The sequence below is a fragment of the Xiphophorus hellerii genome, chromosome 11 (assembly GCF_003331165.1).
Source record: "Xiphophorus hellerii strain 12219 chromosome 11, Xiphophorus_hellerii-4.1, whole genome shotgun sequence".
Taxonomy (NCBI): domain Eukaryota; kingdom Metazoa; phylum Chordata; class Actinopteri; order Cyprinodontiformes; family Poeciliidae; genus Xiphophorus; species Xiphophorus hellerii.
The window spans coordinates 17,263,338-17,284,439 of NC_045682.1; the positions used below are offsets into that span (position 1 = coordinate 17,263,338).

The window sequence follows — 21,102 nt, forward strand, 5'->3', positions numbered from 1 at the left end:
AGTATTAATGTAGTATTTTACCTGCATGTCCTTATTTATACTTTTAACAAGATCCACCTTTGAATAAAATGTCGGCTAAATCAGGATAGAATCAGGTAAAACAGTACCGTCTCAACCCTGCTTGTGCTGATCCACCGAGTTTAGTATGGCCCTGATGTCCATGTTATCCAGACCTGGATCGGCCCTTCCACGTCTCCCCTGGGTCTGCCAATTGTTGTTTAGCAAATCTCTCTCCAGGACGTCCCGCTCATCCACCTCCACCGGGATCCCGAGTTCCTTCAGAGTGGATTGGGCCTCCAAAAGAGAGGAGAAGGTCTTGACACCCTTATCCAAAAACAGTCTAAGTTGAGCCGGGTATGGTGACTGTGCCTTTATGTTGCGTTCCTTCAGCTTTTTAATGACTTCACGCACTTGTTTTCTTTTTCTCTGTACCTCGGTGGAGTAATCTTGGTCAAAGAAAATTTTGTTTCCCCGAAACTCCACCTCCCGCTGCTTCCAGGCACACTGTAGTACCAGCTGCTTAACATTGGAATCCAGGAAGCGAACTATTATGGATCTCGGTGGAGATGTCGGCTTCGGCTTCGGAACTGTAGCTCTGTGGGCTCTTTCAATGCAAATGTCCGTGCCTTCAGGCAGCTTCAGCGCAGATTTTAAAAAATCTTTAATAAACGGGATCATCTCTTTTCCTTCTGAATCTTCCTTTATCCCATACACTCTTATATTGTTCCTGCGCATCCTATTCTCTATATCATCCAATTTTGCAGCTACTTTGGCGTCTTTTTTGAGTAAGTAAGCTAGCACCCTTTCCTGCTGTAGGCCACGATCTTCTGCGTTACTCACTCTCTCTTCCGCTGTGTTCAGTCTCTCTTCCAGTGAATCGATTCTCTTTTTTATTTCTGCAATCGATGCCTCCATCCGGGATTGGGATTCTAAAATGTCTCGTTGCGCCGTTCCAGATTCTTCTCGAAATTTGCGGAGCTCTGTTAGCATTAGCAAGTCGGTCCCTGTTTCATTCTGAGTTAAGCTAGCATCAAGTGTTAGCTGTTTCTGTGTCGTCTTCGCATCATCATTTTCCCTCATCTTCTGTTCTCTTCTTGTAGACTTTTGTGACGAGGTCATTGTAGTAGCGTCTTCTGGAAATGTAGGTGGAATTAAATTTTAATAACAGGTAAATTAAAAGATATTTCGGTCAGTGCGTCGTCTGCAAGCGTCTCTACTCAGGCATGCCGGAAGCGGAAGTCTGTAAATTCCTTTTAAAATGTTTTTAGAAAACAAATGTTAAATGCTAACTCAATTTAAAAAGTTGCAACAAATAAGAAACCTAATTTGTTGAATGTATTTATATTGAGCTTCACCAAATGGACACTGTAATGTAAAGGTTGTGACTTCATTTCAATAAAAAACACTTCAGAGTTTGTTTTTTGTCTTATCTCGGAGGAAATTATTTTCACATACATTAAAAAAGAGGAAATGTTTATGGTCTTAGGTTTATAAAATCAGAATTTAATTTGATACAGTTCTCTACCATCTAAACCAGGTCCGATGTAAACATTGATCTCAACCAGCAGGTTCCACTTCTGGTCTGTGTGAATTAAATTTGACATTCTGGTTCTATGTAAACTGAGGTTGTGCACCAGCATTTAAAAAAAATCCAGCATGTTGTCCTTTTTCAGTAAATGTACGGGAAGATCCTGTAGGGAACTCGGCGACAGTAGGCGTCCCACGCGAGTCCGTACTTGGCCCTGCACTGCCTCTCGTCCCGGGCCTCCCGGTGAACCAGCAGGACGGTGAAGTAAACCACGTAGAAATATGGCAAGAGATGAGAGAAGCCTGAAGGGGAAAACAGAAGAGCGACAAGCATAAATGACCTAAAAAGCAGCCTAAAAATGTCACCCGAGGGATTAATCAGTGTTGGATGGGAGAGGAGAAACACACACCTTCGCTTCACCAGCGTTTGTGACGTGAACCACATTTAACAAGCTGTAATCAAGAGTGCAGCCCCCCTCCGCAAATAGCAGCGCACTTTCTTTTCCGTCTGTGTTACATAAAAGCCTGGCGCTCAATAGCTGTTTGATTATCCCCATACAGTTCAGTGTTGATTCATCTTGACGGTCACTTTGTAAGCCTGTACTTAGAGTCTTTGTCTGTCTGTCATTGTTTCCTCAGTTTTTGTCAGGAACATGCTGCCATTTATTTTATTTTTTTTTAGAAGTGAAGAATTTCTCAGTTTGGGATTTTGCACCAGCAATTAAGACAGAAACTGCAAAATACGTCTCGGTTGCAAAGGCTGCGACAGCAGTGAGTCACTTTAAGCTGAATTTCAATGAGAGGTAGAGAGAAACATCAACCGCAACAAAGGTCTGACAGCTGCTATTCGGGGATAGCTCAAGGAAAAGTGATGCAGTCTGCCGTGTCATTGTGTCAAAATCTCACTGTTTGGTCAAAAATACAGAAAATATCGTAAGAGGTTAAGAAAGGCAGAATAAGGCCTTAAAACATCCGAGGGATAGAGATATGTGTGTTTGAAATCTCTTCACGTTGCCATGAACTGTAACCTGATTTTGAGAGAGTTTGGAAGGGAAACAGGCCCACAGCATAATAAGTCTGCTACCGTACTTAACTGTGGGTTTCAGGGCCTTTTCTCTTCCAGAACTACATGTCGTGTTAGTTGCATAATACCTCAAAAGTTGGTTTTATCTGAGCAAATCACACAGTTTTTGTGGAGCGGCAAAGAGGAAAAAGCTTCTGTGTCATCCAATAGGTATATCTCCACAATAAGGAAGTTCTGGATTACTGATTAGACATTTCTATGCAAAAATACTTCAGTTAGAATAAACAGGATTGCGAAGGGTGGAATTTATTTAAAAAATATATATTTATTTTAAGATAATATTTACTTTTCTGTGTGAGATTATGCTATTATGATTAAAAAAAAACTGCTAATCAATGTGTAAACGATCTAGCAGACTATACTGTAAACAGTGCCAGAAACAGCTATGGCTTCTTTCACCCTTGCTGTGTTTTGTAGGGTTTTCACATGGATGTGAAGATAAGAAAGGGACTGAATACAAAACATCAGATGTAAGAATATTAAAGATGACCTCAAAGCAGTGAAGAAGGTGCTGGGAAGCTTTGATGTCCAGCTACGTGGGGCGCATGGGCAATCGGTACTTTAAGGTCATGCCATTCAACATCAAAAGAGATTAAAACAAGTTTTAGGTATGCACTGCTGTCCTACAAAAGGGATCATGACGACCTCCATGAGGAAAAAAAGTCAAAAACATGAAAGGGCTCGTGTGAGAAAAAGCCCAATCCTCTCTGCTCAATATTATCTGTAAAGATATCTGTAGCAACCATCAGGCTTTCAGACAGAAATCTGTGCTGCTATGGTTTACTATGCAGGCTGTGTACTATATGGAACTACTTTAAAATAAAATACAAAAAAAAATCACTGTAAGGCTGATTATTACTCATCGATGCTAACATCTCACTGTAAAAGGTTTCGTCAGCAGCAGGTTCTGATTCATTAAACAGCTGAAACCAAAGAGTCACCCTGTCAGTTTACCTGGTGAAGTGGTGGCTCACGGAAAAACGTTGTAGATATTTACATCGCAGATTATAGGGATTTATTGAATAATCCATAATTCTATTTGGCCTATTTTCTTTCTTTATTGAAAAAAGAAAATTCCCCAAAATGCATTTAAAAGGAACCAAAGCGAAACCATCAACCAACAACCACAATGACGGAAAAAAGCTAAAGTATCTGAAGCGGGTCTTGACACGAGTCAGGATCCTATCACATGGCTGTCAGCAGGAAACCTCTCTCCGAAGCCACTGGTGACAGGGAGACTTTGATTGGAAAAAGTGGAACAACATCCCTGCCAAGTGGCACAGATCTAACGAGCCAAGGAAAACAGAAAGCCCACAAACGCACCATCTTCTGTTTGTGCAGGATATTTCTTATGTGGTTGATGAAGTTTGTAAAAAATCAAGCCAAATAGTTAAATATAAGTAGATAATTGGAACTAAATAGTAAATGTGCAAGCAGGAAGGGCTGCTTCTTTGCTCAATTCACTTTATCAAATATCACAGATTCACACAACCTGATTTGTTGGATATAATTAACAACTTAAACAGTGGCGTCCTCTAATGGGGGGCAAGGGAGGACCATGGCCCCCTCTTGAAAAATGTTCACCACCTCTTTGCGCCTCCAGAGATAAATTTTTATGTAAAAGAAATTGAAATTCAGAGTCATGTTATGTTATTTTATGTTATATTACATTGTAGAATATTTGTTTTATAGCTGTGACCCCTTAAACTTTTTACTGGCCTCGTCCGGCCATCACAAAAAACTTTTTTTCCACTGGTCTAAAACTCCACCCAGCTGGTCATTAACACACACTACGAACTGGGATTTAAACAATAATAGTAAAAAAACGATTACTAATTTAATAATAATAATACAAATATCTCATAATGAGAAGAGAAGGACCAAAAACTGTCTTAATCAATGACTTTTTTTCCTCATCTGCCCTTGAAAGACAAGTGACAGAGAATCTTGAGCCTGTTTCACCTATTATTATTGCATATTTCGTACTTCATTTGATCTTTTTTAACAAATATACATGAAGAAACTAAAGAATTATTGGTCAATTTTGTATACATTTTCTATTTTAGATTCAATTTGACAATTGAAGTCACACAAAAGAGCCTCTGAGGCTGTGTGAGGTTGGTCAACAAGGCAGCGGGGAGTCTGAAGCGATCTTACCACATGGCAGGGACCACGCCAGCGCCATAAGGAGGTCGCCGAGGTAATTGGGATGACGAACGAAGCCCCACCAGCCTGACACCAGCAGCCGTTTCCCTGTTGCTGTGGCGATGGTCTCCAGTCCTGTAAGGAGTTGTGCAGAATGCAGATTAGGCAAAAAAAACACAAAAATTCACACCTCAGCTTCTTCCTCTCCTGTCCTGACAAGAGGAGGACATGCATGAGCGGAGTTACTTTATTACAAATGAAATCAAATGACGTGACAAAATGGATTCCCTCGATAAATTTCCACAGCTTTTGCCGAACGATAAAAAAAATAAAAGAAAAAAAGAATGGAAATGACGGAAGACCTGAAACGCTGGGGTGAGTCGGGTCTCGCCTGAACTGGTTCTTCTGCGAGTTGGATTTTCTGAAAATGTAATACCCAGCACCTGACGACAAACGGAAACGCGTGTTTAAAAATCATCAAATGTGCCATGAAACACAACCCAATGAAAACAATGTTCACCGTTGAGGGCAACTATGGCCGCCGCCGTGAGCAAAGACAGACTCTGTGGGTGAACAACCAGGAAGGAAGCCTGCAGGCCGTAGGTGAAGGGAACCCAGGCCAGGTCGCCAAACACCAGCATGAACCCGAAGCCATCATGCACAATGTCCATTGTTGTCAGAACGGCCTCCTGGTGAGAATGAATAAACGGCGAAAAAGAAAAAAAAACCATATTAACAATGCAAAATAAAATGTTGAATCAGCCTCCACACAGGAGTTTCAAACCCATTTTCATTTTGGGCCACATCAAAAATCTGACTGTTCTTAAAAGGCCAGTTGTGCCAGGATGTAATGATGAAACCAATTCAACTGTGAAAATATGAATAAATAGCTGCTTGTTTCAGCCTTCAGTGTTTCTTAAAATAACATTGAACGTCTCTTCACACTGATCAGTCCATCCAGGATTTTGAGATTTTTTTTGTGGGTTTTTTAACAACCAAAATCACCGATTTTGTGGTGCTAATTTAGAAATATTTGTAAGAAACTTTTATGATGTTTGTGCTAATGTATGATATTAAATGTGACTTCTTATTAATCGCCGTATTGATCACTGACTGTAATTTGACATCAAAGAAGGCTGAGGCTGCAGTCACTTAAACTCAATGTTTTTGGCCAATTTTGAGAAAAAAATGTGGGAATTTGTAGATTTTGTGTGAATTTTGTGTACATTTTTCCGATTTGTTGAAAAACTGGAAGGACTTCTTCATGTAATTTGAAGTCCAGACGGCTCTAAATGACCACATTTGGCCCGCAGGCCTTGAGTTTGACACATGTGACATATCAAATATCTTTGTACAATACAAGTAACAAAGCTCACTTCGTTCCATAAAGCGTCTGCCACATAAAGCAGCTGGAAGCAGTTGACGAGGATCATGGAGAGGGAAGGAGAACCGCGAAGCTCCGCCTCCTTCATCAGCATCCCGAGGTTAATGACCCCCTGAAGGGACAGAGATAATAGCTAGTATATAGTAATCACTCACTCAGTCAGAGATGACTTGTTTTTTGAAGTAGTGTTTATTTTAAGTACACCGCATCAGGTAAAGTTTGTAAAGTTGGTGGTAATGTTAAAAATAAAAAATAAAAAAAAGCTCAAGGGGGTTGATTTCTATTGCAAAGCATTAGCAATCAAAGCTAATGGTGTAGCTTCTCCTCCTGACACGAAGCTAAATCCATGATCACAATGTTCCAGTCTCACGCTGATACATTGTGAACCAAATGATAAACGTAAGTGAATCGTGACTTTGTTGTAATTCTGCATCTTACCGTTTGTTACTCTGAACCTTATGAATCTTCTGTAGCTTCGAACTGTAAAATTACTGTCATTTGTCAGTACACGATCATGTGAGTTTGTTTAGTTGTTTTAATTTGGAATATTATCATCAATTGTAAAAATTCTGAACACTAAAAAGTAAATAGTTTTGACATTTCCAAAGATGTATAAAAGACAAAAATAAAATAAAATCCCACACATTGTCTGGAGCCAGTTGGTGGAAGGTTTTTCTTCTGCTCTCCTACGCACGCTGCTTTAAAACATTCACATGTGCAAAGGTTTAACTGTTTGCACCGTGACTAAAGAGGGACACCACTTTCCTTTTGTACTTAAATCTTCTAAAAAAAAAATTATTTCTATTCTGAAAGGATCTGGTGGAGTGATAAAAACGTTTCATTTCAAACTAATAAATCTCTCTCTATGTTTTTTTTTTTTAAATTATTTTCTCTGGTGACACAGATGCGAGATAAAAATGTCCAATAAATCTGGTACTGTGCTGGGTCATCAGGGAGGCAACAGAACTTTGATCTGGGTTGCGACAAACTGAGGCTGCAAATCGATCAGAGGAGAGCAACAGTGCCACCCGGTGGTCAGTTTGTTTTTTGTTTGTTTTGTTTTTTTTAAAAGGGGAGTTTAGGTCTTATGACACCGTTTTGCATCACATTTGGATACATCACCATCAGGAAAACAAAAAATATGTGACATTTTATGTTGCGCTTTTTCCTAACTTTTGGAAAACGTGATCAAAAATGTAAAAGTAAACCAGAACATGATTTGTCACATTGAATATTGAACTTACCCAACCAATCAGACCTGGTCTGAGTTCACAGAAATACTTGAGGTCAAAGTTTCCGATCCGAGGGTTCAGCTCCCGCCCAATGAAGAAGTCATAAAGGGGATTCCCTACAACAAGATAGACAACAAGTACAAACGACGACTCTTTGAAGATGCTTAGATTTCTTCAGCTCAGGTGTTAAGATACTGTTCAAGTTACCTTATTCCTGTATAAATAAATAGAACAAATGAAATAGGAAATAATTTTTCATATTGTGTACCAATATAACCATTTATCTACATGTTCTCTTTAAGAATTTTATGCATCATTTATATATTTGATAACTTTAAACATTAATTACCAATAAGCAAATAAGAAAAACACTTTATTGCCTAAAATTTTACAACGTAGCATTCATTTAGCGTGTAAAAGTTCAGCCTTTCCACTTGACGTCAGTACAGTGTAGGACTGATGTTGATTCACTTTTGGATAAACCAATTAATAAATGGGCAGCGAATAGGAATTTTTTTTAATGCTAAATTTCAACCAAGTGAAGCTAAAACTGGGCCATGAGTTGGATAAAACGTATTTACACACAAAGAAGGTTTTTCTTACATGCTAAATATATTAAGTTTTTGGCTTAATTGCTGATGCGAGTATGTTGTTCTTTCAGCAATTGACCTTGTTTGAGTCCGCATATTTGGTCAACGATCAACTGTTCACAAAATTAGTCGAGAATCATTTCAGCCCCACATGCAACTCTAACATCAGAAACAGAGCTGATACAGTCATATGTGTTTTTCTGTTTATTAGCAGAATGTATCCTCTCAGAAACTGAATAACATTTCTGCTGTTTTCTGCCTTTGTGGTTGCTTATTGCCTGAGGAGACATAAGAACAGCGTGTAGCTGGCGCAGCGGGGTCACCCGACTTAAAAAGGCAGAATGCAGCTGATGCTGATGCCTGCAAACTCCTGCCGAGCAGCAGGGCTCTTAGATATTTACCCACAGGAAAACCAAAAACCCTCCCGCAATCCAACAAACGGGCATTCGAATGCGCAGTGCGTAGCCACCGGCCGTGTTTACACAGCGCTTTCGTGTTGCTTTTTGCTGGTGAAGCTCAGTCTCTCACCTGTGTCTCCCCCCAGGGCCAGAGCATGGGAGGGAGCCCAGAAAGAGCGGACGTAGAGGTAGACGGAGGACAGGAACGACACGGCGATGGCAGACACCGCCAGCGGCACCAGCAGCTCAAACAGATATCCAAGAGGAGCGCCGAGCCCCAGCAACACCGACAGCAACACGGCGCTGATGCACAGGCCATGGAAACCTCAGGGAGGAAAACAAACAAAGCTAAATGTTATAGCCCCAGGGAGAGCAAACAGATGGAGGACTGCATTTTAAAAAAAACAGCTAAAAGTTGGCAGATAGAGGAAATGTTTATCTAAAGTAAACTTCAGCTCAAACAGGCAAACATGAGTAAAGTGTCATACTAGGAGATAGGAAATATAACAGCTGGTGATGCAGAACAATAAAACATCACACTTTATTTATTTATTTGGACAAAGAGATTTATTTAAAAAAAAACTGTTGATCAACAATGAAGCTGATTAATACCATTTATGGGATACTTGAGGCGGCTTCCGTCCCTCAGCGCTAATCCATCAGAAACCTGCATACAGAAAGAGCACTGGTGAGAAACGTCACCAAATCAAGCAGAAACACTTGATAACAAAATACCCAGTAGTAGATGTGCTGCAGCATCACGAGGTCAGCCTGACCAAAAGGTTATCAATATTATACTTGAGAACAATGTAGTAATGTTTCAAAGACCTGATGGATGTGTCAAAACAATAATCACAACATGCAGTTTGAAGAAAGGTAATCGTATAAATCAAAACAAATAACATAACGAGAAACTCAATGAACTCTTTCTCTGTTTTACATTTTATATTTATTTAAAGATGTAATAAGCAGTGGCCAAAGATAATACCATCACTACTGTTTATGTGTTTCTGCTGTTCTACACTTGCAGATTAATTAATTATGTATTTTACATTGTAAGTTTAGACAAGATCTTGCATTCTGTAGAGTGCTATTAATGGCCAAAACAAAAGATGCACAACTAAAAGAAACAAATGATGACAAGGATATTCAACCCAGCCACCTCACAGAGCTAACTAATATAAAAATATAAACAGTTTAATGGTTTGTCATTGATTAATCATGTACTATATTTGTAATATTCATAACACTTGAACCTTCTTTTATCATATTAAAACCACAGATTTCCTTGGATTTAACTGAGATTTTATGTGACAGACCAAAACCAAGTGGCCATTTTGTAGACATTTCATACCTTTCCTAACGGCAGCAAGTAGAGGAGGACATGCAGTCCGATCCATCCCAACAGCAGAATGGGAGCCAGCGGGTCCCACAGCTGGTCGACGGAGGGGAGGCAGGGGGGCCACTGGAGGACGCTGGCCTCCGGCGATTGGCTCACACAGATCAGGAAGAGAACGGTCAGTGGGAGGAAAACGGGAATGCACACGGCACCTGAGGGAACACAGGAGGAAATGAGACGATGGGATGGTAAGACAGTTCAAGAACTTTGACTGATGACAGCAAAAATACTGAAGATATTGAAGGTCCCTGCATGAAATGAGTGGGACAAAAAATACCAGACAATAAAGACATTTAAAATAATGTCAGGATTAGCAAATCAAACTGCATGGTCGCAAATTACTGTGGATATAAGCCTGTCAGTATCAGATGAGCTCCGTTCTATAAACACATTATTGAACTGCATAAACACAAAATCCTACCAAGTATTTTTGCCTCGTTTCTAGAGCAAACGTCGTAGTACACTTAAAATAAGACAAAACTAACTTAGAAATAACTCTTCAGTGTGATACTTAGGAGCTTATTTAATGCCAATAATTCCTTAATATTGCTATTTTAAAAAAATCTGGCAGATTTTGTCATTTAGGGAAAAATGTCTTGAGTCAAAAAAAAAATCTGCCAGTGAAGCCAGTACTTTTTAAAATCAATATTAGGGATTTTTAAAAATATATATATAAAATAAGCTCCTTTGCCTTGCTGAACAGTTATTTGTAAGTTAGTTTTGTCTTATTTCAAGTGTACTAAGATATTTGCACTAGAAACTAAAAAGAAATAAATTTCTGTAAGAAAACAACTAGTTTAACAACGTCTTGAAAAATCATTTTTCACAAATTATTGTACATGTTCATCAGTGAATCACTTTATAATACATTAATAAATAATACTGCTTATGTTGCATTTATATTGAAGTGCACAAGTTTGTGACTTCCTTTCATATATAATATGTGTTTGCTTATTAATAATAATGTCTAATCTTGCTTATCTCTAAAAAAGAAAATGGATTAATTGGACCAAGACACCAGAAATTAACTTTATTTTACACACATCAACGATCAAATGTTTCCTAGCGGAGGCAAACGTTAGGACATCTCGTCCTCTAACAGTTCCACTTTGGCTGAAATAAAAAAAGATTTTATATAACATTAAAACCAAAGATGTATCTTACTTTACGTATTAAATAAAACACATCAACAAAAAAAACTGAGAAAAGTGTTAGGACACCTAAAGCATCCTCTGATAGCTTGTGTTACAGTTAGGCTGAAATAACAAGACGCTTCTTGTAACAATCTGTCAGTCTCTGACATCAGTCTGAGAAAAGTTTCTGCCACTCCTCCATATGTGAAAATATATTAGGAAAACACAGTCGGTCCTAAAGTGTCTTCATTTATTATTTTTACATGAGTCTTCCACCACAGATTCAAATGTATTAAACTTTGCGGCACGGCTCTAGCTTACCCAGAGTTCCTCCAAACTCTCTTTCTGTGTCGTTTGACAGTCTGTGTTTCAGGGCTTTTTTGGGTCCCATTTTTCTCCTCCTGTTTAGGATATTGACACAGACAGTGGACGTCATGAAAACTGTTGTGGCGGTGGCAGCATCATGATGCTGGTCTGTTTTGCTCCAGGTGGTGCAGCATTAGTGGATGACATAATAAAACTCAAAATTCTTCAACTTCCCTTTAAAATCAACAGGAAAATGGTTCAAAATTAAGGACAACGATCCTTGATAAACGTCTAACTGGGAGTGTACAACAACGCAGTTATAAAATTGCTATCTAGATGTTACAGCTGATATGATACACCACACATGCTTAAAAAAAACTTAAACTTTCTAAAATATTGTGAAGTCTTGCATTTCAGACTAGTTCCGTTATTAAATTAAATATTTACATTTAAAGAAAAAGCAAACTCAATAAATGAGAATCAAAATGTTGCCTTAGAAAATAACAGAACTGCGAAGAGCAGAAAATAAAATCTCCAAGGATAAGTGAAAAAGTTTTATACAGTTATAATCCTGACATTATTTGCTCTAGGGTATGTTTAATAAGCGGGTTGTGTTAATGTAATATCTGTCAAAAATGACGGGGACCAAACTTGGGTCAAAGTGCAATCAGTGACACACAGACTAACCTTTCTACACAGAAATGGGAGGTAAACACCATCTAGAAACGCCGCAGTTACCATTACCTGAACGTCAAAGTGAGAATCTGTTATTCAACAGTAAATGAAAAGCTCTTACCAGTGTTGGGTATAGGAGGGAGTCTGCGGAGCCTCAGAGGCTGTCCTGTCCGTCCATTCTGCAACCTGCACGTGGATTCGCCCAAAGTGCGACCTGTCGGCATGGAGCTCCCTCTCAGCCAATCAGATTTGTCCGTTGTCATCAGAAGAGGGTGAAGACAAGATGCCTTAACCAATCAGAGCCAGCTAACCAGATGGCGATAGCTGAAGCTGGAAAACTCCTCAGAGGCTAGTCTGTTGTGAAATAACTCTCGAGTCGCATCGATGCTTTAGGAAAGCAATACCTAAAGTTTCATATTTTAAGAATGAATAAGAACATGTTCTTTTAAACCCATACATGTTTATTCTGGACACACATTCAAGTTAGTGTATTCACTATTCAGACATGTACAGAAAACAGACATGAAACACAGATGTACTGCAGTTTACAGTTAATGAATGAAAACAAAAAAGTCCGCAAATAGCCTGAAGAGATTTATCAATGGAGCAGCTTTCACTGGACACAGCTTTGCTCTTTAGTCGTCAGTGTTTTCTATTCACAGTCATATTATCTTCAAGGTCGGAGTGCTAGAGATCCCCTGTTTTCACACTGAATCCAAGTTTTTTGTTTAATTATTATTTTATAGTAAATGATTACCAGTAGAAACTGTAAGTAAACTCAACAGACAACATCATGATTGGTAAATCTTGGAAATATACCAGCCAAGAACTGTGGTAGTAGTAATCAACAAGAGATTCGGATAATTATTTTCCTACAATATGTTTACAGTATTCACCGAACTAATGCCAATAGTGGCTAAACGATCCCCGAACAACGTAACAGAGGTACAACTCAACCTCTCTCACAGATCACTTCAATAACACTCTGCTCCATCGGTGAGGGGTCCAGGCAGCGGTGGGCGGCGCTTCCCACTATCTCATCCAACAGGAAGTGAACAAGGTTCTCGTCCGATACGAAGCGCCACAGGTACATCTGCAGGTAGTGGCAGTCGACTTGGATCTGCTGCAGGCCGTAGCGCCCAAAAGTGCGCAGGCGGACACACTCCAGGAACGTCTTCAGGCTGATTTTGATGATTCCCGTCATCACAGAGACCTGGGAGAGAGGACACGTTAATTTGGCCAGCAGACGGGTGACGGGATAAGGCCTAAGGAATGAAGAACAGTAGAGCGTAGGTCAAAACAAACTCACAGCCACCACAACGTTTGAAGCTTGCTAAAGCCACCGTCCTGCATGTTTTTATACTTGTTGGATTGGGGACCAAAGTTGCAACATTTGTTACATTTTCAGCTGGTGTGGTACTTTTTCACACTCCATTGTGTCAAAACGATCCAAACCTTGTTCCTCCCCTCGCCTGTGGTGGCGCTGCACCGAGAACTACTGAAGGAAACATGAAAACCTCTGAACCTTCTTCACAAAGTGTAAACAAAAATAAAGTGGCGTCAGTTGTAGGATTTTTCTTTTGTAAGTTGTTAAAAAACAAACAAACCAAAAAAACCCAACTATTTTTCCAGCTAGCACTAGACTCATGCGTTTGTTTTGGTTGTATTTACCCACAATGCCCTGCACTTTAGTTCGCGTCCTGCCTTTGAAGCGGTCTCTGGTCCGCTTGGCGTTCACGTATGCATTCAACCCGCACCAGAGTTCACTTCAACCAGTCTTCACCTGGGTTTTTAGGAGGACCAAATTTCACTTTTTGGTCCACATCAGGGTTCGATTACGCATTCACACTTCCTAAATGAACCAGACTTTCTACGCAAACAAACTAGAGTTGGATCAAAGCGAACTGAACAGGGCTGGTGTAAATGAACCCTCAAATACATCTCAAAGTTGGTTTTGGAATAGGTAAAGCTGACTAATATAAAGCTTTTGGAATGGCTCCAAAGTCAGCCTTGTTGAAATTCATGAATTATTTGTTCTAGGCAGCCAGCCATTTTATGCAAACTGCCATTACTTGATGGCTACAAGAAGAATGTGTTTTTGTTCCTGTAACTTGCTAAAAGCCATTTATTCAAATATTGGTGGGGGTGGTTATGTTAATTTGATCCAGTTTGTATAATTTTGTCACTATTCAAGTCAGAGAAAATCCACAGTAAATGTAAATTTGCCTGGTACTTGTTTGTAAAAATGCATTGAAGCTTTAATAATCAATCCCCCCTCAAATGAGATCAATTAAAGATCAAAATTAACATAAATGACATGCCAATGTTGAGTGGCTGTAAACGTCTGACAGAAACCATTACTGTGAGTTAACAAATCAACATGAAGGAATATTCAAACTTCCCCAGAGCAAAGAACAGCATCTCTGAATGCAAAGTCATGCTCTGTAAGAAGCAGATCTCCACACACTGGACAATTCCTGCGTGCTTATGAGGAAACTGAAGACATCGGCCAGCGGTTGGACGCCCAGTTCATTACATCAAGAGCTTGGAAACGAGAAACACAAAGAAGGGAGACTTCTACACAGACTCAGAGAGAAAACAGCACATAAATCTGAATAAAGTTTTTTGTGTTGCTTTAGATAAATGCAACAAGAATCTACATTGGCAGAACAGCCTTAAACATTCTGTTGTTTTCTTTCCTGAGTGGCTAGAAAATGATGTGAAGGAGGAAATCGAGGGGTATCATTAGCATGTTAATGTGCGCCCACGTCCGCGCCTCCAGAGTCGAAGAAGTCTACTTGAAAATGTAACCAGCAGCATCATTGAGCATGCTCCAATTCACACGTTCCCAAAGGCAGACAGCCTGCAGGTCCCGGATCACGTTCTGCTCCTTTAGTGTGGAGGAGATTCTCATGTGCCGCTTCTAAGGCCGTTAAATAATATTTATTTAACTAAATGAAGATCAGCACTGACCTTGTTGAACTCCACTGAGCTAAAGATGTCGATCCTTTCAGAAAACAGCTTGTGGATGTTGCTCAGCAGATTGGTATCCATGGGAGCGCTGCAGGTAAACAACAGGTAACCAGTCAGTTATTGTTCCTATTCTAGACATTATCACTAAACAATAACGATCCACTTATTTAGAGAAAAGCAAATTCAATAGTTTTCACTTTAAAGAATTTTTAGGAACACTGCAACTATGATTAACGTTAACTCTGTAGACAACAGTGATCATATTTCAGATGCTTTTTCTTCGTCTCTTAACATATATAACCATAACTCTGAATACCTCATAATCGCTGCCAACAAATATCTTAATATGACAAAATCCAATTTAAATGCAGTTTTAAATGACAGTCTGTTTCTGACTGGGATTGGTTCAAGTAACCTCTTCACCGATTTTGTACCGACTCATTCCCACTTCCATTTTTTCCCCATTTAAACAAATTTGTTCACAGCATTTTTATGAATCAAGGAGATAAATGATCATTTAAATGCCAAAACCTTGCAGAATTTATTTAACTTGGATAAAACTGTCAAAAAACATTGTATAATGTTTCTATGTTTCTGTTTATTTTGGTCTGATTCTCAAAGGGACTGGTTGGCTCATGAAATATGGTCCCTGATCAGACTAAAGTAATGTTTGAGTAAAACAGCCACCTCTTTACAGTAGAATATGAGTAAGTTACAAAGCATTTCAAAACATGTACGAATTGACACACTGTCAGTACAAACTGCCACAAAGCAGATGGCCTCATTTGGTGCCACAAAGAGTCAGTGCTGAAACAACTAACATTGCCAAAGAATGAAGTTCATCAAGAGTTGAGTTTGTCATTCGGAAGTATTTCATTCATAGCTCTTCTGTAAAATCGCTGACTACAATTTCCCCAAAACACCAAATACATTCGCAGACGCTCTGAGATATAAGGGGCAAGTCGCTCCAACGCCAGAATAAGACACTGAAGTCTCATGTAAGTGTCTATATCTGTCGCTGCCATGATTTTTAATGACTTATCACATTAACCAGCTCATTATTTAATGGAAACGCAGCAATTGTGAAACAGTTTGTTTGTTTGTTTTTTTACATCAGCAGAATATCGACAAAGTTTTGTGCATGTTTGTAATAGAAACACAACTCACCTCTGATCTGTATATCAGGAGTTACAAACACAAACTGCTAACCAGTGCAACAGAGTGTTATAAACAAAGTTGCTTCACCTCGGTGTGTAGCTGGCTGCATAACGGGGTTGCTGCCTGGAGCTGCTGTAGACGGAAAAGGTCCTTTTGCTCGAGTCACTGCTGTGGGCCTTCCTCACACCTTCTTCATACAACAGACCCACCTGCGGTGCAGGACATTCATGGATGATGTTCCGGTAGGAACAGCGGCACTTTGACTCAGTCTGTCGTTCGAAGCGATACCTGCACGTCGATGGAGGTGGTGTCCTCCACTACTCTCTTCATCACAGCTCGGACGTTTCTAGGCTCGATGGTGTTGACCCAGTCTCGAGTTTCAACACTCTTTCTTAACATCTGGGAGATGATCAGCCCCTGAACCTGGATAGAGAAAGAAAACAAGGTGTCGTCTTGGATACGGTGTGTATTTTTACTCTTGACTCTGTATTTTTATTTCTAATGGTGAAATACCTTGACATAATGGTTGAGGAGCTTTTGTGCCGCTTCTCTTGCTTCTCCACATAATGCTGTGACTGGTGTTATGGGATTTTGGTGCTGAAAAAGATGGCCAGTCTTTTACCAGAGTCATTTTAAAAACTTGTTTACAGTTTGTCATGCAACAACCACACACATCTATGCAGTTTTTTCCCAAATATTTTACATTTCTCCAATACCTGGACGAGAAACTGTTCATCTGTGAGCGTGAGTATGTAGGAGATGGTGGACGTCTCAAAGTCCAAGCAGAGGCGAGACAGCAGCAGCAGGAGAGCCGGGGGCGTGGATCCTCCTTTGTCTCCGGCGCTTTCACAAAACTGTCGAGAAGACTGGCACACAAACCTGATGAAGTTCACCACCAGGTTCTCACGGACTCCCTGGCTACAGAACTCCCCCTATGGCGACGATACAGAGAAAAGCTTTCATTAAAAACTCACTTTTTAACTTTGTTTAGAACAGTAGTGTCAAACTCATTTTCATTTTGGGCAATGTCCATATCATGAATGTACTCAAATGGCCAGTTGTGCCAGAATGTATTGATAAAACTTCTACCCAAACTGTTAAGACATTAATAAACAGCTGTGTTGGAATTGCTTCTTAAAATTAAATAATATTAAATATCTTTTCACACTGATCTGTCCCTCCTATATTTTGCCTTTGTTTTTGATTTTTTGCTATCAAAATGATTTCGTAAAGCTAATTTACAAATATCAACAAGAAATTTTGTGATACTTGTGTCGGTAAATGTGACTTTTTGTTACTCGCCACATTGATCATAGATTGTAACCTGACATGGGTGATGAGAGTTTGCATCACTTAAACTCAATGTTTTTTGACCAATTTTGTGGAAAATTAGCAAAAAACTCTCAATTATACAGTAACATGAATCTAATGATTTTGCGTGACTTTCTGAGGAAGGAACCAACTGATTGAAAATCAATAAAGTTAATAAAAAATGCTTTTAACAAAGCAGATTTACCTTGAAGTAAGGCTTGTTGGAGAAAGTAATGTCCTTGGAGGTGAAGAGATGGACTGACGCCAACACCGACTTGATTTGGTTGAGAATAGAAGCTGACAGAGATGAGAGAAGCTCTGGAAGACTGCTGGGAGCATCCCGGCCAGCTGCAGGCCCTCCTAGATGCGCTCCGGCTCCAGCCACGGAAAGTCGAGGCGTTGCTAGGGCCTGTCTCACATCTGTCAGGCTGTCCATGTAGAAGCTCTGCAGAGCAGAGAGATACTGCTTCACGCGCTCCGTTGCCGCTCTTATCACGATTTCCGTCCCCCGGTTTGGAACGGCGGAGCCAGGCAGCAGTTTGGCCACGGCCTGCAGTCTGCGGTGGAAGCGGTCTAGAGCGCGGACCAGGAGGGAATTATCGCCGACGCCTTTCTCTTCTTGTATCCTCCTCTCGACAAGCGAGAAATACCGAGCCGCCAGGTCATCCACGAAGGCCTGCAGCTTGCCGTTTGCCATCTGAGGAATATTCTTCGAAGCCAGCTCGCCTGTCTGAGCATGGTTGATGAACAGTTCTTGATAGGAAGTAATAACCAGACATAAGCTGCTGACAAATTCATTGCAGCCTCTGTCTATGAATTCGAGAATGTCGGTGTTTGGGGTGGGAGAAGGCAGAGAGAGCGTCTTAGGGGAATTATCGCTCGGAGATCCTGCGGCTGTAGAAGACGATGACCTGCGTGTTGCAGCCTCTTTCGGAGCTGGAGGTGGCGGGTACGGTTTGATCTCTGCTTCCAACCCCTGAAGGTCCAGCTCCAGTCGAGAGCGTGCATGGCTCAGGAATTTATCACAGAGCTCCTCTGCTGGCTCATCCAGCTGCAGCATTAGCTCCACACACTCCGACAGGTCTTTGGCGCTCGTCCCACCATCTCTATAAACACACACACACAAAACATACTGTTGAACAGAGTCAATACATGGTGCCTTGCAAACATATTCACATGCCTACTTTTACAAGTTTTGCCATAACATCAACGCATCTTAAGGGTATGGATGTCATGTGACATAATTGTAAAGTTGAAGAAAATGCATCGATTTTTTTAATCTTAAAAAAAGGCTTTTGTTCTCAGTCCCAGTTATTCAACTGGCTTACCACATCAAGAGTGAAAGAAACATGTCTGTGGACATATTTACTAATTCATGGTATCTACAGGTTTCAGGAAGTCAAATTTAATTTATTGGAAACTAGAATAAAATTTAATACAGAAAAAAAATTTTAATATAGGGGATGTTTGGAGGAACTTGCTGCATTACAAACAACAAGAACGGTGAACTTTGTGCTTCTCTCGTTGCATACGGCTCTCTACAGTCTTAACCCCCATAGTCCTAAGCTTAAGTTTTTTGGCACCTATCCTCCTATGGGTTGGCACTTGGCAGCAGCGGTCAGCCAGTGGCAAGCCAATTGCCTTTAAATTTGCAAGTACTCATGATACATGATACATGATGATTTTGCAGCCAGTATGCGGTAGCCTCGCCCAATAAAAATGTTTGCGTACAACTCAGACTTTTTCCTGAATGAAAAGCCCCACAAGCCAACAAACTATATTAAATAGTCCTGGCACAACAAAAAATGAGACCTGTGATTAACGCATTTAAGGCCAACGCATATCTTATTTGATCAATTTAACATGTTTTAAAGCTTTAATTTTAGACACAAGAATTTAAGACTTTTTAAGGAGCCTGTAATTAATGATTGTGTCATCTTTCCTTCATCGGACATCCATGATCTTAACAGATTTCCACCTGAACTTCTGCCGAAGCTCCTGAGCCAGCTTCTCCATGATGGCGTTGCAGTCGTCCTGAATCCCCTTGAAGGAAGGCAGGTGGCTGTACTGCTGCAACACGCAGCGAGCACGCCGGTGGGAGCTCACTGCCTGAGCGTAGGCCTGCAGCTCCAGACACTTATTCAGTCTAGCAGGCAACTCAAACAGAAACTGAAGTTTCCTCAGTAGCGTGTGAACCCCTGGTAGGAAACATAACAGGACAAATAACTAACAAAATCCTCCTAAAGGTAAACAAAAGTTTAAATTTTTTTTTTTTTTAATGTGGATCATACCAGATAGTTTGGTTATCTGTGCGTGCTGGTCCTGAAGCGTGCTGCTGATGGAAGCGCTGAAGTCAGTGATAGCAGCCATGTTCGCAGACAGGCAATCCATTTCGTCCTCCATCTTTTTGAAATCGTTCTTCATTTTTCTGATGGTGTCTAACAAAAAGAGGAAATATCTCACCTACATGCTTTGCAAAGGTCTTCAGTCTCCTTAAATCTTTACAAATTATGTCACATTACAACTGAAAACTTCAATGTGATCTGTTGAAATGTATGTACTAGATTCATACAAAGTAGTCTAGCATTTGTTTTAAAGTGTGCTACAAATACATCTCAAAAAATGTGAACATTGTGGAAAAAGTTAAGCATTTTTTGTCACTCATATCAGAAAGAAAAACTCAAAATAGATTCATTATACATACAATTAAATATTTCCATTATATGTGCGCAATAATCAAATTACAAGAAATAAATGATTGAAATATTTCAGTGTATGTGTAATGAATACGAGTTACTGTCTGAACAAAATGCAATTAACGCTGAGCCTCAGTGCAGCTAAATAAAACTTGTTTAGAGCCGTAAAAGTTAAAGTTTTAGTTTTCTTTTGTGAAAAGAAAACTAAAAAATGCTTAATAAATATCTATAATAGAAAGTTTAGATGAGTCTGTGTGTTATAATGGCCCAGTCAAAGTACAGACCTAAAGCAAACTGAGAACATGGCTTGAAACTTGATCTATTGTTGAAATCTTGTATTATCCTTCCGCTTTACAATGCTACACTGCTTTATGTTGGCCTATTGTACACATTGAAGTTTGTGAATGTAACGTGACAAAACATGAAGTAGTTCAGGGGCTACAGATACATTTGTATCATCTACTTTACCTGTAGCAGATATGAACTTGTTATAGTTTTCATAGACCAGGGTCTGCATGTCACTGTCCAGAGAGCGGATCTGCTTCACCATGCAGGTCTCATGGTCCATCAGCTCAGAAAGGGAGCACTCTCTTCTCAGCTGTAGTTTAAGAAACATAATGGTCATAAACATCCTTTAATATAGCACATAAAATAATTCATTTGTATTCATTGGTGGCGAGGGAGATCCACCATTTATGCTAATTTAGTAACTTAAACAAATTAACATCCACCAAGTGTCTTGTGTTTCCAGAGCAAGACCTCAAAGTCATCCTACGTATTTACATGTAAATATAAAGTGCTGGAAAATATGTGTGGCTTTAGCGACTTATGTTTATACGACTGCGGCGTGATAGTAGAAGCACCTTGTTGAGGTACAGTTCCGGGTCAAAATGCGGCCCGTTGATGTCGCAGGGATCCAGGGACTGCAGCTCCGGGGCCTTGCCCTCCTCGTTTAGCCCGTAGTACAGCTTCAGCATGCCGTGCACCCTCCGCCTCCTCCCGGACTCGTCCGACACCGAACCGTCGGCGTCCATACTGAACTCCGACCAGCTGCCAAAACGGACGAAGCGAAACAAACACCTGACAGCTCT

The 21,102-nt window shown here is 40.1% G+C and overlaps 2 protein-coding genes across 3 annotated transcripts; both read right to left on the reverse strand.

Moving 5' to 3' along the window:
- Positions 1-1,482: 1,482 nt before the first annotated feature.
- On the reverse strand, positions 1,483-12,100 carry tm7sf2 (transmembrane 7 superfamily member 2). 2 transcript variants are annotated; one of them, XM_032575527.1, is made up of 11 exons: positions 11,995-12,100; positions 11,214-11,293; positions 9,715-9,911; positions 8,973-9,027; positions 8,491-8,685; positions 7,385-7,488; positions 6,133-6,252; positions 5,277-5,445; positions 5,119-5,199; positions 4,769-4,891; positions 1,483-1,830 (listed from the first exon to the last, which is right to left on the reverse strand). In XM_032575527.1, exons 2-11 carry the CDS (start codon positions 11,281-11,283, stop codon positions 1,670-1,672), a joined length of 1,275 nt encoding a protein of 424 aa, XP_032431418.1. In that variant the 5' UTR covers positions 11,284-11,293; positions 11,995-12,100; the 3' UTR covers positions 1,483-1,669. The 2 variants fall into 2 exon arrangements, with proteins under 2 accessions (XP_032431418.1, XP_032431417.1); XM_032575526.1 differs by having other exon boundaries at positions 11,214-11,432; positions 11,995-12,093.
- A 213-nt stretch (positions 12,101-12,313) lies between these two features.
- Positions 12,314-21,045, reverse strand: vps51 (VPS51 subunit of GARP complex). The gene is made up of 11 exons (XM_032576130.1): positions 20,875-21,045; positions 20,480-20,609; positions 19,607-19,753; positions 19,294-19,513; positions 17,521-18,421; positions 16,721-16,936; positions 16,518-16,601; positions 16,293-16,427; positions 16,092-16,213; positions 14,847-14,934; positions 12,314-13,086 (listed from the first exon to the last, which is right to left on the reverse strand). The coding sequence occupies exons 1-11, from the start codon at positions 21,043-21,045 to the stop codon at positions 12,826-12,828; spliced, it is 2,475 nt and encodes an 824-aa protein (XP_032432021.1). The 3' UTR covers positions 12,314-12,825.
- Between the last annotated feature and the right edge of the window lie 57 nt (positions 21,046-21,102).

What these genes read in the sequence shown, in the direction of transcription:
- tm7sf2 (XM_032575526.1), bottom strand. Translation starts at nt 11,328, where the DNA reads ATGACGTCCACTGTCTGTGTCAATATCCTAAACAGGAGGAGAAAAATG. An exon ending in ACTTGCTGCCGTTAGGAAAG is followed by an intron (nt 9,028 to 9,714) that starts GTATGAAATGTC and finishes TTCTGTATGCAG; the next exon opens with GTTTCTGATGGATTAGCGCT. An exon ending in CCTCAAGTATCCCATAAATG is followed by an intron (nt 8,686 to 8,972) that starts GTATTAATCAGC and finishes TTCCTCCCTGAG; the next exon opens with GTTTCCATGGCCTGTGCATC.
- vps51 (XM_032576130.1), bottom strand. Translation starts at nt 21,045, where the DNA reads ATGGACGCCGACGGTTCGGTGTCGGACGAGTCCGGGAGGAGGCGGAGG. An exon ending in CCAACAAGCCTTACTTCAAG is followed by an intron (nt 16,937 to 17,520) that starts GTAAATCTGCTT and finishes TCGTCGCCATAG; the next exon opens with GGGGAGTTCTGTAGCCAGGG. An exon ending in CCACCTCCATCGACGTGCAG is followed by an intron (nt 16,214 to 16,292) that starts GTATCGCTTCGA and finishes CCTGCACCGCAG; the next exon opens with GTGGGTCTGTTGTATGAAGA.